The sequence below is a fragment of the Camelus ferus genome, chromosome 16 (genome assembly GCF_009834535.1).
Source record: "Camelus ferus isolate YT-003-E chromosome 16, BCGSAC_Cfer_1.0, whole genome shotgun sequence".
NCBI lineage: Eukaryota > Metazoa > Chordata > Mammalia > Artiodactyla > Camelidae > Camelus > Camelus ferus.
In genome coordinates, this window is record NC_045711.1 from 36,332,097 (window position 1) to 36,345,470 (window position 13,374).

Here is a 13,374-nt window from a genome sequence, read left to right on the forward strand (position 1 = left end):
TGGTGTTGCCTTCAAATTAACTCACTTTGGTATAGTCTTCAGAAATGGAATCTGTGCATTTGAACTTCGCATAAATGGGTCATCAATTCAGAAAGCCACAGCTCAGAGGCTGTCCTTTTAAAAATTAGGCTTGGGTATGTCCACACCCACAAAATTACACAAGGGAGCACAGGACACCCGCCCTTCGTTAGCTCTGGACCACTGCAGTGGACTGGTAGAAATTAACTGGATACAAAGCTGGTAAAACACTGCAATTATCATTCACAAGTCTCATTTTATACTTGGTGCTCATTAAAACAGCCTGCACCTTTACATTAAGAATATACAGAAATCACAATGCATTTACACATAATAGAATAGCTGTTAAAATAAATAGGACTATAAGAAATGACGGGTGTCTTGTTAAGCAAAAAAAGCAAAGTGCAGAACATTTTCCATTTATGGGGGAAAGGATATCTCTACATACACACACGTATCCATATATGTGCACTGACATACACATGGCACTTTTCTAGAAGGATGTACTTAGTAGTGGCTCCCCCTGGGGGAGAGGCATTGAAGACTCACTTTTTGTTCTAAGCCTTTTCTATTGTTTGGATTTATTACTGTGTATATAGAGTAGTACCTTTTAAAATAAAATGTTTTTTAAGTTACACTCAAAAACCAGTTTTACACATCAATGCTGTGCCTTAAGATTTTGTGTAAAAATATAAAGATTATGTTGCCCAAGAAGTTTGACTAATACTGAGCTAGTCTAATTGTCTCCTGCTGCAGACAGGGAACTGGAGACCAGAGAGGCTCTTTCTGTCTAGAGAAAAGGTACCCAGACTTGTCTAGGTTTTTTATTTAGAGGGAAAAAAAGACAATGCTTACCCTAAAGGAGTGAGGGCTAATGGAGGAATTTATAAGACATCTGGGAGCAGGGGATGCTTTGAGACTGCTTCTTTGCAGAATCATTCAAATCCTAAAATGCCACCCAATCATCTTCATGTGAAGCCACCCTGAGACTATCATCCCTGTCCCTTCCTTCCTAGGAACATAAGTCTTACCTCCCTCATTTGGTATGGGCCAATCTAATCAAGAAAAGTCTAGCCAATTATACTGCAATAAAGCTGAAATTTTTAAAAAATCAAATAAATGAAAAGATTATTCCTAACAAAGACAATTTCTGGCATTGGAGAGATGTTCAACAAATATTTACTACATAAATATAATCACCACAGAAATTATAACTAGCTCTGGAGGCCTACTTTTTAAACGATGACTATTTTTAAAATTTAGAAAAAGCAAACATAAAAGCCAAGCATAAACACATAAAAGAAAATCAGCTATGATAAGAAGGACAAAAAAGGCCATTTCTCTTAATGTAAGACATTTATTTGGTTACAGTTTTAGTGTTTTAACACTGATTTGTGATACAACAGACATGAAACTTACTTTTTAAAAAAATCAATTAAATACCTTCCACTTTTCTGTTCAGAAAATTCACACTTGCACAATCAAATTACCCTAAAAGCTGACAGGAGGTAAGTTAAGCTTCCAACCAAGCTGCTCTCTCAACCGGAGATGGCCTCTCTTTCCTATCAGGATAAAATCTTAACTTGGAAGGACCATCATTGTTGGGTCTTCAGTGATTCTTGATGCCGGTTTTACGACAGAAAATTTCCTGCGAGAAAAGCTAATATCTTCATATTTTAAGATCAGTGCTTATTTTATTAAAACATTAGCATCTTAACATTAACTCGTGACCCGGTCAAAAGGCACCAACATTCCTTTTCCAAGCATCCATCACCATGGGTGGAACACGGCGCCACCTGCTGGTCATCACATTGTTACACATCCTATAATTTCCCAGTGGTATTCAAGGTCAATGGGGCTTCTTAGAGAACCCTACAGTGTCAGAGTCAAAAGGGGCCTTAGAGGTCTTCAAGATGAGTCCCCTTGTTTGACAAATGGTGGCTTCTGTTCTCCAGCTAACTCAGAGTGGCAGGGGAGCAGACCAGCCTGTGGAAGGCATACTGCTTTAGAACTGAGAAGAAAACCGTTTGGTGCTCTAATCTGGCCTAGATGGGGTCTGCTAGTCAAAGAAAAGGATCGGGTCAGAGGAGGGGGAAAGGGCACCCTGAGTTCCTATTCCATCACTTCCCAGGGGTAGAAGGCGGTCCAGAGGCAGCTTTCCACTCACAGCTGGGCACGTGTTGGCTCTTACACAATTTGATTTTGCTTTACTCAAAGAACTAGAAGCTACATCTCGTAAAGTCAACATGGAGATTCTAGGACCAAGGACTATCCAGAAATCCCAAGTTATCAGCATAAAAGTAGCCCCAGAGTGAAGGCAGTAATTCTCCCCGTGGCCTTTTCTCCCTCATGTCCCCACAAAGAGGCTGTCAAGAGGTCCTGGTAAACTAACCTAAGGAGCTGTGCTATCCTGTGGGGTGACCACCGCCTGGGCGTGGAGGTGGGCAGGGCCCCAGCCCCAGCTCCTGAGCTTCTTCCAGAAGTGGAGCAGAGAGCTCTGACTCAGGGAGGCTACGGGTCTCCTGGAAGAGCCCCACATTCCAACCCAACTGGGGACCCGCGCTTTTTACTGCCTTTCCCCGGAACAGAGCCGCTCTTGACGCCACAGCCTGAATTGTCCTCTGTCCACAGAGCTGACTGGCCTTTGTGCACACGGGCTGGGTCAAGGGCATGTGCAGCGCACCTGGACACGCCCGGGGAATCACTTCTTGAAGATGAGTGTAGAATAAGAGAAAGAATTCTGCTTCAGAGAACAGCAAACCTGAAATCTTGCCTCAGCTCTGCCTTAGAGCTGAGCGGCCCTGAGCACAGCACCCCTGATCACTCTGAACCTCGGTTCCTTTTTTTTTTAAAAATGTAACAGTACATGGATAAGCTCTACCAAGTGACTAGGGTTATTGTGAGGATCAAGTCAGATTAAGTGGGAGAGTTATCTGAGAACTGGGAGGCACCCAGTTGGGAGGATGGCCACTTCACTTAAGTGGGTCTATCTGGGCAGCCTGGTATCTGAAAAAGAAGACAGATCCTAATTTGTTCAGGGCTGCTGTGGTCACAGAGAAAAGGTGACAACCAGGCTGTGAGGCGCTGCCCCTACTTTTGCCCGGAGAGAGCTCATCACCCCTGTGAGGGAAGCCCCGGGGCACACCTGCGTCTCCCCATCCCAGCCAGCAGCTCCCGGGCAGCCCTGGAAAAGGCACATTCCCTGCCTCGACATGTTAACGCTACCTGAATTGAAATTCAAAACTGAATTTTAAATATTCAACAAAAATCCCTGATATTTCATTTCAGGTAAGACTCCTCTGCAAATCCTTGCAAGGGATCCGACCACAAATTCAGGCTTCTGGGAGCTGGCTACACCCACCAGAACAACGCCCTGCATATATTTGGTGTTCAAAAAAAAGGTTTAACTCCACACACTTTTCTGGGACACCTATGGGCCAGGCACCCAGGGCAAGGCTGTGAGGATCACCTCGCCATCACCTGCCCTGGTGACAAGTCTGCCACGTCCTAACAAGACTGTGTTCAAAACGAAACTCCTACATCCTGACACATGTGCACACCCGTGTGAGTGAGTGAGCCTGGGCCTGTTCATCTCCCTGCTCGTCCAGTCTCAGGCTCTGCTGCTCACACGCGCGCGCACACACACACACACACACACACACACACACACACACACACACACACACACTATAATTGGCTAACTTCCTCCTCCTGGTCTCGGAATAGCAACCAAGACAAAAAGCAGTGAGCACGAGTGGCTTGGGCTCGCCAACACTATAATTCAGGACAAAACCCTTGTAATTCTCCAAATGGTGGGGTTTTTAAATAGGCTGGACTTCAACACCCTGTTTTCTAAAAAAGAAAAATAAAACCCGGTCCAAGGCATAGCTCTTCTAACAGACCAAGTGACCAAGAGCCGAATAGCCCAAACAGGTGGATTCTGAACTCAAGCCTCCCAAGGATTCACATTTTTAAAACTATTGATTTAGGAAAGTCCTCCTGGGGGATGTGTTTGCCCACTCCAGGGCCCCTTTGTTTCAGTATCTTTAATCCTAAGGAAATCATTAAAATGCAGTCTCTTCTTGGGAATTTCCACCTCCTGATCACTGACCCTGAGCTAGCTTCAGCCCTCGGGATGTGCCTCTGCCTACAAGCAGGATGTGGACGGCTGTGAGGAGATGGGGAGACACACACGGTGGGGGGAGAGGGGCCCGTGTTTGCATAGTTCCTTTACAGGGCTGTGGCCCCCCCTCAGGAGAGGGCCCAGGGGTGAGGGGTGGGGAGTGACGGGTGGAGGAGGGCAGGACGGGACCCTGTGAGCATCTCAGACCTCTTGCCCTGGGTCATCTGGGAGAAGCACACCTGTCCCAGGCCATCCCCCTCTGTGTCCCCCCACCTCAGGGTGAGGACATTGCAAACTGCAGGCACAGGTCACACATAGGACAAGAATGCCCTCCTCGGCAAGCTTCTTTCTATGCTCCCCGGGGGGAAAGTGGCCCAGGGATGTGTTCGGACAGACTTGTGGGCAAGTGCCTGGTGATGCTGGGAGCAGGGTACACTGTGTTTCCTAAACATGGCAGCTTGGGACACCTCCACCAGGGCCTCCCCTGTCCGTCCTCTAGAGAAGAGGCAGTGGGGGTGCCCTAGAGTTTCAATTTCCCTTCCTTGACTAGTCTGTCATTGAGCTGGCAGAGCTGGGCCAGGAAACCATCGTTGGGGCCGATCTCACGGTTCTGCCTCACGACGCTCAGTGCAGACTTGACATCCATCTTCTGACGCATCATGAGGTACGCGATGACCAGCGTTGGTGAGCGGCTGTAACCCTCTCGGCAGTGGACCAGCACTCGGCCTGCAAGAAATAGGGCGACACAGTGAGCTGCCCATCCAATCACACCACGACTCCAGGCAAAGCTCTTCCAGGAAATGCAACTGAAAACGACAACGCCAGGCCACTGTGTACCCACCAGAACGGCTAAGATGAAAAAGACAGAAGATCCAAAGCGTTGGCAAGGATGTGGAGCGGCTGGGATTTGGACATGTGGCTGGCAGGGGGGTGTAAACTGGCACACTGCTTCGGAAAACTGTGGGGCGGGATTGACTCAAGCTGAACACATGCCTCCCCCGGGACCCAGCAATTCCATCCCAGACCCATGCCCTGCGGGACTGCACACCCACACTTGCTAAAAGACACACACCAGGATGGTCACAGGCATGATATTCATAATAGCCCTAATGGCAGAATAGATAAATAGCATGAACAATCTACAATTTCCCAGCTACGACATGGATGCAACACACAAACAGGATGTATGTGAGCCCGCAGAGTAGGAGAGCCAGCCAAAGGGATCCAAGCTGTTAGAAGTCTGGATAGCAGTAATGGGGCTGGGGAACTTCAGACTGGGAGGGAACGTGTCGGGGGGTTTCTGGGGTGCTGGTCATGCTTCATTTCTTGATCTGGGGGCTGGGACACAGGCGTGTGCAGTGCGCTGATCCACACACTGTGATACAAGCACTTCTCTATATACAGTTTATCTTCTGATCAAAAGCAGAATCAGAAAACCACCCAAATATCCATCAACAGGTAAATGGATAAACCAACCTCAGTAAATCCATCCCTATGGGATGCTACGCAGTGTTAAAAGGGCATTCCTGATACATGTGACAACACAGAAGAAACAAAATTATTACACGGAGTGAAAGAGGCCAGACCAAAATTGTACATACTGCGTAACTCCATTTATATCAAAGTCTCCAAAATGTACACTAATGTCCGGTGACAGAAAGCAGATCAGTGGTTGCTTAGGAACTGAGGGGAGAGGGGCAGAAGGGACAGGCCATGAAGGGACATGAGGAGAATTTGCTGGGTGATGGATAAGCTCACTCTCTGGGTTATGGTGACGGTTTCACGGATGTATACCTATGTCAAAACTTATCAAACTACTATGTGTAGTTTCCTGAATGTCAATTATGCCTCAGCACAGCCGTTTAAAAAATAAAAGGAACGTGCATGTCAAAAACAAACACAAGGACAAAAAAAAATCACGACAAACAAACAAACAAAAGTACCTTCTCGTGATCCCCAAATGGCCCACAAGGCTCTACTAAACCTGTCCTCCCGTCCTCTCCCTGCCCCCTGCACTCCAACCAGCCCCTCTTTTCCTAGGTGTTGGCTCTAAGGTCATCATCCCAGGAAGCCCTTTCCTGCCCACTTTCTAAAGCCACAAGCCCCCTCTCTTTACCCCTCACCCCTCCTCCCTGCTTTAGCTACCCTCACCCCCTGGTGAGCCAGACATCTTTGTCATTTGTTTACTGTCATCTTCCCTTGCCACATAAGCTCCATGAGGGCAGGGATGCCCACCTGTTTTGCTCCCTGCTGCATTCCCCAGCATCTGGGGAAGGAAGGAAGGGATGTTGAAGAAAGGCCAGAGGCGTCATCAATGAAGTCCCCAGCTGTTGGGGCGGAGAGGCCCCGGCAGCCACAACTTCTAAAATATCACGCTGACCTGTCACCATTCGCGGGTAGTCCAGTCTCCAGGGTGTGGCTTACCAGGCCAACCGTCCACAGCCTCGACACCTTTCCAGGCTTTTTCTTACCTCTGTGCCTTTGCACATACTGTTCCCTCTACCTGGAACATCCTCTCCCTCTTGGCTACTTGGCAAACTCCTACTCATCCCTGAAAAGCCAAGCTCAAGGGTTTCCTTTGTCAGCATAGGGATATAGAACCCAAATCTCTGAAGCCGTGTGAATCTGGGTTTAAAGTTTAGCTTGCTGGTTATGATAGTTAAATGTATCGGCCTCGCTTCTCTATGATGCCAGGCTGCTTGGTCATACACTAGTCTAGAAGGTATTTTGCAGATGTAATTAACACCTACTATCAGTTGACTTTAAACAAAGGAGATTACACTTGATAATGTGGGTGGGCCACATCCAATCATTTAAGGATCTTAAGAGCAAAAGCTGAGGTTTCCTGGAGAAGAAGGAATTCTGCCTCTGCACTGTAGCACAGAAGTCTTACCTGAGTTTCCAGCCTGCCAGTCTGCCCTACAGATTGCAGGTTTACCAGCCACTATAACCGTGTGAGCCAACTCCTTAAAATAAATAGTACATATATTCTATTGGTTCTGTTTTTTGTTTTTCTATGACTCACCTAAACCCACTGTGTCTCAGTTTCCTCATCTGTACTAATAGTACCCATTGCACAAGATGGTTGGAAGATTAAAGGAAGTGACATGTAAAGCCCTTAGGCTAGTGCCTGGCCGACACTCAATGAATAAATATTAGCCGACACCACGAGTCCTCTGGTGGTCCCGGTACATCTCCTCTCCTACAGCAGACCAGCCCTGTGGGACTGTTGGCCACGAAAAGATTACCCTCTGCTGCCAGAGCTGAGTTCCTGAAGGGCAAGGACTGTGGCGCATTGATTTTGGATGCCCTGCAATCTCTAGCATACACTAGGTGCTCAATAATATTTGCTGACCAGCCGAGTGAAGGATTACCCATCGACACCTCCACACGGGCATTGTTTTGAAGGGAGTCTGCTGGCCCAGAGTCAGACAGAGTCTCTTCTGTTCCTATCACCCTATCCCCCACAACTGGCCCTATTTCCCCAATGCTTCCCAAAGCAGGAACGGGGCAGGGAGTCCTCCACTTTCCTGCCCATTCACTCTCTGGCCAGTGGACCCAAAGTCTCCAGAGTAGGGCTTTCCCTGCCCCCTCTCAGGCAATGGGACCCTCTGCAGAGCAGCTGCCTCACCACCTAGAACCGATTCAGTATGCCCAGGGCTCACAGAGCCAGTGTGGAAGGGGAGGGTTCAAAACCCATCCTTCCAGGCCCCACACAAATGCCACCTCCTCCAAGAAGCCTCCCTTGATTTTCCTGGCTGAAAGTGACTGCTGCCTTCTCTGAGCACCCCGGCTACTCCCCACAAGCTCTCTGAAGTGATGGGTCCCTGGCTCCCCTGAGCCCTGCACAGTGTTGGAGGCCAGGGAGTTTCTGTTGACTCACTTGGCCAATCAATCTTAGAAGCATTTATACTGGGCATGAGAACGCATGGAATTCATTTTTGTCACTGGTTTAGTAATGGTTTCCAGTGTACCTGCTACATGCCCAATCTACATAAGGGGCTGGGGAGACAGACAAGGGGACACAGTGGACCCAGCCTGAGGGTGGGCTGAAAGGAAGAGAGGCCACAATGCCCAGTGATCAGGCACGAGGTAGAGTTTGCCAGAGGACAGGGTGGGGAGAGGCAGAGAGAGCCTTCCCGACTAATGACCCAACCCATGTGGACTAAGGCAGGAGGTCACACATTTTCACAGGATGTTCCTAGTTGCCTGGAAAGAGGAAACCATCAGAGAGCTCTAGGTTCTCTGAAAGGATGATCAGTCAATACACAGGAAGAGCAAAAGCCATCCCCCTAACTGGGCACCTCATTCTCGTCTACACGGGAGCTCAGTATAGCTGGAGTGCAGGGGGTGACACATACGAGGCTAGGGAGGACCATGAAAGGCCTGACATGAAGTCTACAGATTCTCTGGGTGATGAAACTTCTCTCCGGGGCTCCAAACATGTGAAAACCAGCCTCTAGTAAACTCTGGTCACTGGAACTCATTCCAGTGGGGAGGCTGCTGGGACCAGCAGCATCAGGGCAGCAGAGACAGGCTTGAAACAGGGGGATGGGGCCGATCACACCTCTGTGGGGGTGATTTTCCCTGGGAAGGTGTGGGAAGGGGAGCAAGGAAGAGGCTGGAGGAAGTAGCAGGAAGGTAAGGGCAGCTGCTGAGACAAACAAGCTAAAAGCAGAAAGGGCAGGTGGCCCCGCCTGCTAAGCTGATGTCTGCCCTCTGGCCTTCTAAGATTTCTTTCTGGAATGCCCTGCTTCCAGGGCTGGCATCTCAGCAGTCCTGCTCCAGTCTTACCTTATATTTGGGAGCTGTCGGAAGTTAAAAACTGGGGCAAAGTTTGCTGACTCCCGGCCCAAGCCAATAGCGGCTGCCCCACTCCCCTTGCCAGGTCTTCATGGGACCCAACACAAGCCAGTGAGACGTGAGGGGGACTCCATCAGAGGGACTCGAGAGAATGTATTACTTGCTCTTAAGAAAAGAGAGGAAAAGAGGAGGAAGGGCTGGCTGCCTCATCTTTTGCTGCACTTTGTCCTATTGGGAGGTGGTAACCAGACCTGCCACAGTCCTCTTGGGACCATCAGGGGAGTCTCCATCACTGTAGGAAGAGACAGCAGGAAAGCACCAAGTCCCAAAGCCACCAGAGAGCTGCCACATGTGTCACCCAGCCCAGGAGAGCTCCTTCGCCTCAGGATTTCTTATCATGGAAAATAATCAAGTTTCATTATTGCAGCTATCGGAATGGGGGAATGGGCTGGTAATCAATCCTTAGCCAAAGTTAAACCAAACACAAGGACCCCGGAGCCGCCACTGTGTGAAAGGTCTGTACATCTTGTGTTAATGTGGGGCCACCTGGTGGGCAGCCGGATAAGCAGAGAGAGAGAAACCTAAAGCTCTCAGTCATTCGACATAAAAGACAGGAAACAACAGGTTTTCCAAGAGGTTGCTTGTCACGGGCCGATTTTCTAGAAGAAATCCAGTCTCAGCTGCCTCCCATAGTTTCCGGGACGGCAGGTTCCTTACCATTCTTCTGAGCCAGGGCCTGGTCGATGAAGTCCGCCGCCTTTTCAAAGTAGGCGCTGAGGTTGAACTCTTGTGTGTCGTTGGCCTTGATGCCCAGGTAGGTGATGCCGGAGTCCTTGTAGAAATTGGCATTGGTGTTCACGTGCATGAAGGACCTGCCTTCAGCCGCGTTCAGGACGTGGGTGATGCCCAGTTTCTGCAGCTTGGGGATGTCTTGAGCCACAGACCTGGACAGGAGACAGCATCAGGGGAGGATCAACTGACCAGCCACCCTTGTGGGAGGGAGATGGAGAAGATCCTAAGCCTCTTGGCTCTGAAAGGAACCCTCCACGCTCTGGCCCCTGCTGGCCTCTCCAGCCCCGTCTTACGAGCTTCTGCCCTCACTCCAGCCAGATTTAATTACCAGTGGCTGCCCCAAATAGACTGGGCGCTTTCACATCCGTGCTGCTCCCTCTGCCTGGAATGCTCTTCTTCGCAGACATGCACCCTCTCATTTTTCACCACACTTGGCAGTATCTCCTGTTCTCCCCTCCATTTCATTTGGCATCGTGCTCCCTGTACTGTGGTGCTGGTATAGCCTAGTGGTTAAAAATGGGCTCTGGAGCCAGACTGCCTGGGTCTGAATCCAGCCCTGCAACCTTCAACTTACCAGCCAAGCAACCTTCAACAAGTCACTGAACTCTTCAGTGTCTCAGTTTCCCTGTCTGTAAAATGGGGATGATAGTACCTACTTCTTGGGGTGTTACGAGGATGAAATGAACTATTTTATGGACAGAATCTGATACTGTAGTCAGTGCCACTATTCCACTATTTTAATGCCTGAGTGTGCTTATCTGTTTAGATGTCTAGGTTGTGAGCACCGTGAGGGAGGGACCATGTCTGCTTAATGTCTGTATGCCCAGCACGTGCTATGGTACCTGGCACACAGTAGGTGCTGAATAAATAGGTGGTGAGTCAGTGGAGAATGAAATCAGCACATCCCAGGCAGCCTTCTTCCTTGGATTAAAAAGCGCAGCAGCCCCTTCCTATCCCCCAGAGGGATCCTTCCTACCACAGTCCACCAGCCATGTCTCTGAAGCTCTCTTGGGTGAGTAAGCACTTGGGGAGGAAGTGGCCCTAACAGAACTGTGGGGGTTACAAAACATTCATCTGAATAGTCAAAGGGCTCCTTTATTTCATCTCACAACAACATCCCAATTCAAACAGCAGTTTATACTTTACAAAACGCCTTCTCCTGCATGATCTCGTTTGCCTGTCATAGCAGCCCTGTGAGGAAGGAAGGACAGAGCTTAAACTCTGGCCCAACAGGATGGCAGAATGATATGCTTGTGTTCACATGGGCTGTTTCAAGGCAGGGCTGGGAGGAGACCTTCTTTCTCCTGATGCAGCCCTGCTCTGTCTTCCTCATCACTCTGCCTCTCATGCTCACATCAACGGCAAATCCCAAGACTTAGCAACATGGCTCATCCAGGCTCCTCTCTGCCCAGGGAGCCCTCATCAGGAGCCCTGATTTTAAGGCATTCCCGGTTCTGGGGTGGGGGGGGCATCCAGGTACTCAGTCAATCCTCCATGCTGAGCACAAACTTCCCCACCACCCCTGATACATCAAGGTCAGATGTGCCTGAGGTCAAGAGATATGTTTTCACAGTGGCCATCAGCACTTGTCACCCTGCGTATCACCAGATGTTCACAACCTTGGTTCCCACTTGGGAAGTGACGATGACAAAGTGCCCAAGAGAGCAGGGTTTCAGGGAGTGCTAAGGCCACTTGCTGCTTGGGTGGCTGGAGAGGGGCTTAGCCTCAGCAATTACTGAGGACTCTGGGATCCTGTTTTAGCTATCATGACACTGCACAAAATTGTAAAGCAGTGGCTCATTTTAAAAAACACCAAATTAACTAACTTTGAAGGGTCACTACCATTCATCTCCCTTCTCTCATACTAAGTCAACATTCGACAACTTTACCATCTTCGTTACTGTCACTACTGTGAATGAACACTGTTCAGTGCTTGACATACAGTGATGCTAATATGGTGAATGAATGATGGAATGAACGAGACCAGCCCCCATAGGGCTGGGACCTGCCTTCCAGACCCCTCCCAGCTCCCTGATGACCCCCACTTTTGTGGCAGTCCTTGCCAGAGTAAGCATCAGGCCCTAGTCCAGGACCTGGGATACAGACATGAATAAGACATCGACCCTACCCTGAAAATCCCTCAACCACTCTGGGCCACCATTTCTTCCTGTGCAAAAGGAGAGAACAGGGTTAGACATGTGGTCTCTGGGCCCATGGAGCTTAGGGCATTGGTAACTGGGTGTTCAGGGTCTCATGAAAATCCAGTCTGCACCCTCCCAAGGCTGTACAGGCATGGTAATCTAATTTTTCACTTTTGGCTGGTATTTCAGCACCTCTCAGGATGGTTAACACTGGTTCTCTCCTGCTGAGAAATTCTTACTAATAGTTTGACTACAAGAAAATGAGAAAATCAATTTGGTAAGAACTCCTAAGTGATAAATAATAAATGCACTTCCCAGTGGTGAGAAGGTCAGCAGCCTTTTCAAAGTGATGGCTCAGGTCCTTAGTGGGTTTATCACTGGCTTGTTCTAGAATCCCTGGTAAATCAAACCCTATCTGGAAGGCAAGAGGAGGAGCGAGAAAACCCAGGCCCTGGTCACTGGACCCCTAGTTTGGGATATTTCAATTCCCCTATCTGGGTCCGCCCGGCCGGGAAAGTTCCACGCCCGAAATGTGACGTCAGCCCGTTGCCATGGCAGCGAAGGCAGACATTCCGAGGTGACCTCACTGCAGAACCAGGCAGCTGTCACATGACGAGCGGGCCGAAGTCCGGCAGGGCGACGGAGGGCCACCTGTTAAGTGAACCTGGTAGCCCTGACCCCGCCCGAGGCCGAGCTCCTAGAAGGTGGCGGCCTTGGGCCGGACGCCGGGCTGGCCGCGTGGCCCCCGGGACTCCAGGCACCCGCACGAAGGGAAGGACAGCGCTGGGCGGGGGCGGGATCCAGCCGCTTCGCCCCACGCGCAGGGATGGGCGGTGACTCCAGCCCCCGCCCAGCCCCCGCCCAGCCCCCGCGGTGGCTTCCGGAGGGGCGACCCCGCCCCGGCTCCCCCAACCCCCGCCCGCCGACGCCCCCACCCCAGCACCCGAGTGGGCGGGGCGCCCCGGGGAGGGGCCCTCAGGGCTGGGCCCGAGGAGCGGCGACTCACGCGTTGCCCACGTAGATCCTGGGGGTGACCTCGTTGCAGGGCTGGCTTGGGAGGCTGTAGCAGCCGCTGCCGTCCGAGAGCAAGTCGTTGAGATCCTGCACCGAGAGCTCGAACGGGCCCGACATGGCGGCGGCCGGGCCCTGCACGCCGGGGCAGCCGCGAGCGAGGGGAGAGTGGCCGGGTCAGCTGGGCGGGGGCTCCGAAGCTGGGGCCCGCCCCGTCCCGCCCCGTCCCGCCCCGGAGGCGGGCCCGCGGGGCGCTCGTAGCGGCGATGCGCGGGCGGCCAGGCGCCTTCCGCTCCCGGCAAGTACGCGCGCCGCCGGGCGCCGGTGGGGGGACGCCCGGGGAAGACCATTGGGCTTGTTTCCCGTGGCCGAGATGCCGCCACGCTGGAGTTTCGGGAGTCCTCTTCCCACCCCCAGCGAAGTCATGGACTTGCAGTAACTACTGGCCTAAATGCAGGGCGCAATAAATGTTCCTCCTAACTGGAG

General features: G+C 50.8%; 1 protein-coding gene across 1 annotated transcript; it reads right to left on the reverse strand.

The window, feature by feature from the left end:
- Window positions 1-1,355: 1,355 nt before the first annotated feature.
- On the reverse strand, window positions 1,356-13,079 carry DUSP3 (dual specificity phosphatase 3). The gene is made up of 3 exons (XM_032457289.1): window positions 12,884-13,079; window positions 9,662-9,888; window positions 1,356-4,867 (listed from the first exon to the last, which is right to left on the reverse strand). The coding sequence occupies exons 1-3, from the start codon at window positions 13,006-13,008 to the stop codon at window positions 4,662-4,664; spliced, it is 558 nt and encodes a 185-aa protein (XP_032313180.1). The 5' UTR covers window positions 13,009-13,079; the 3' UTR covers window positions 1,356-4,661.
- Window positions 13,080-13,374: the final 295 nt, after the last annotated feature.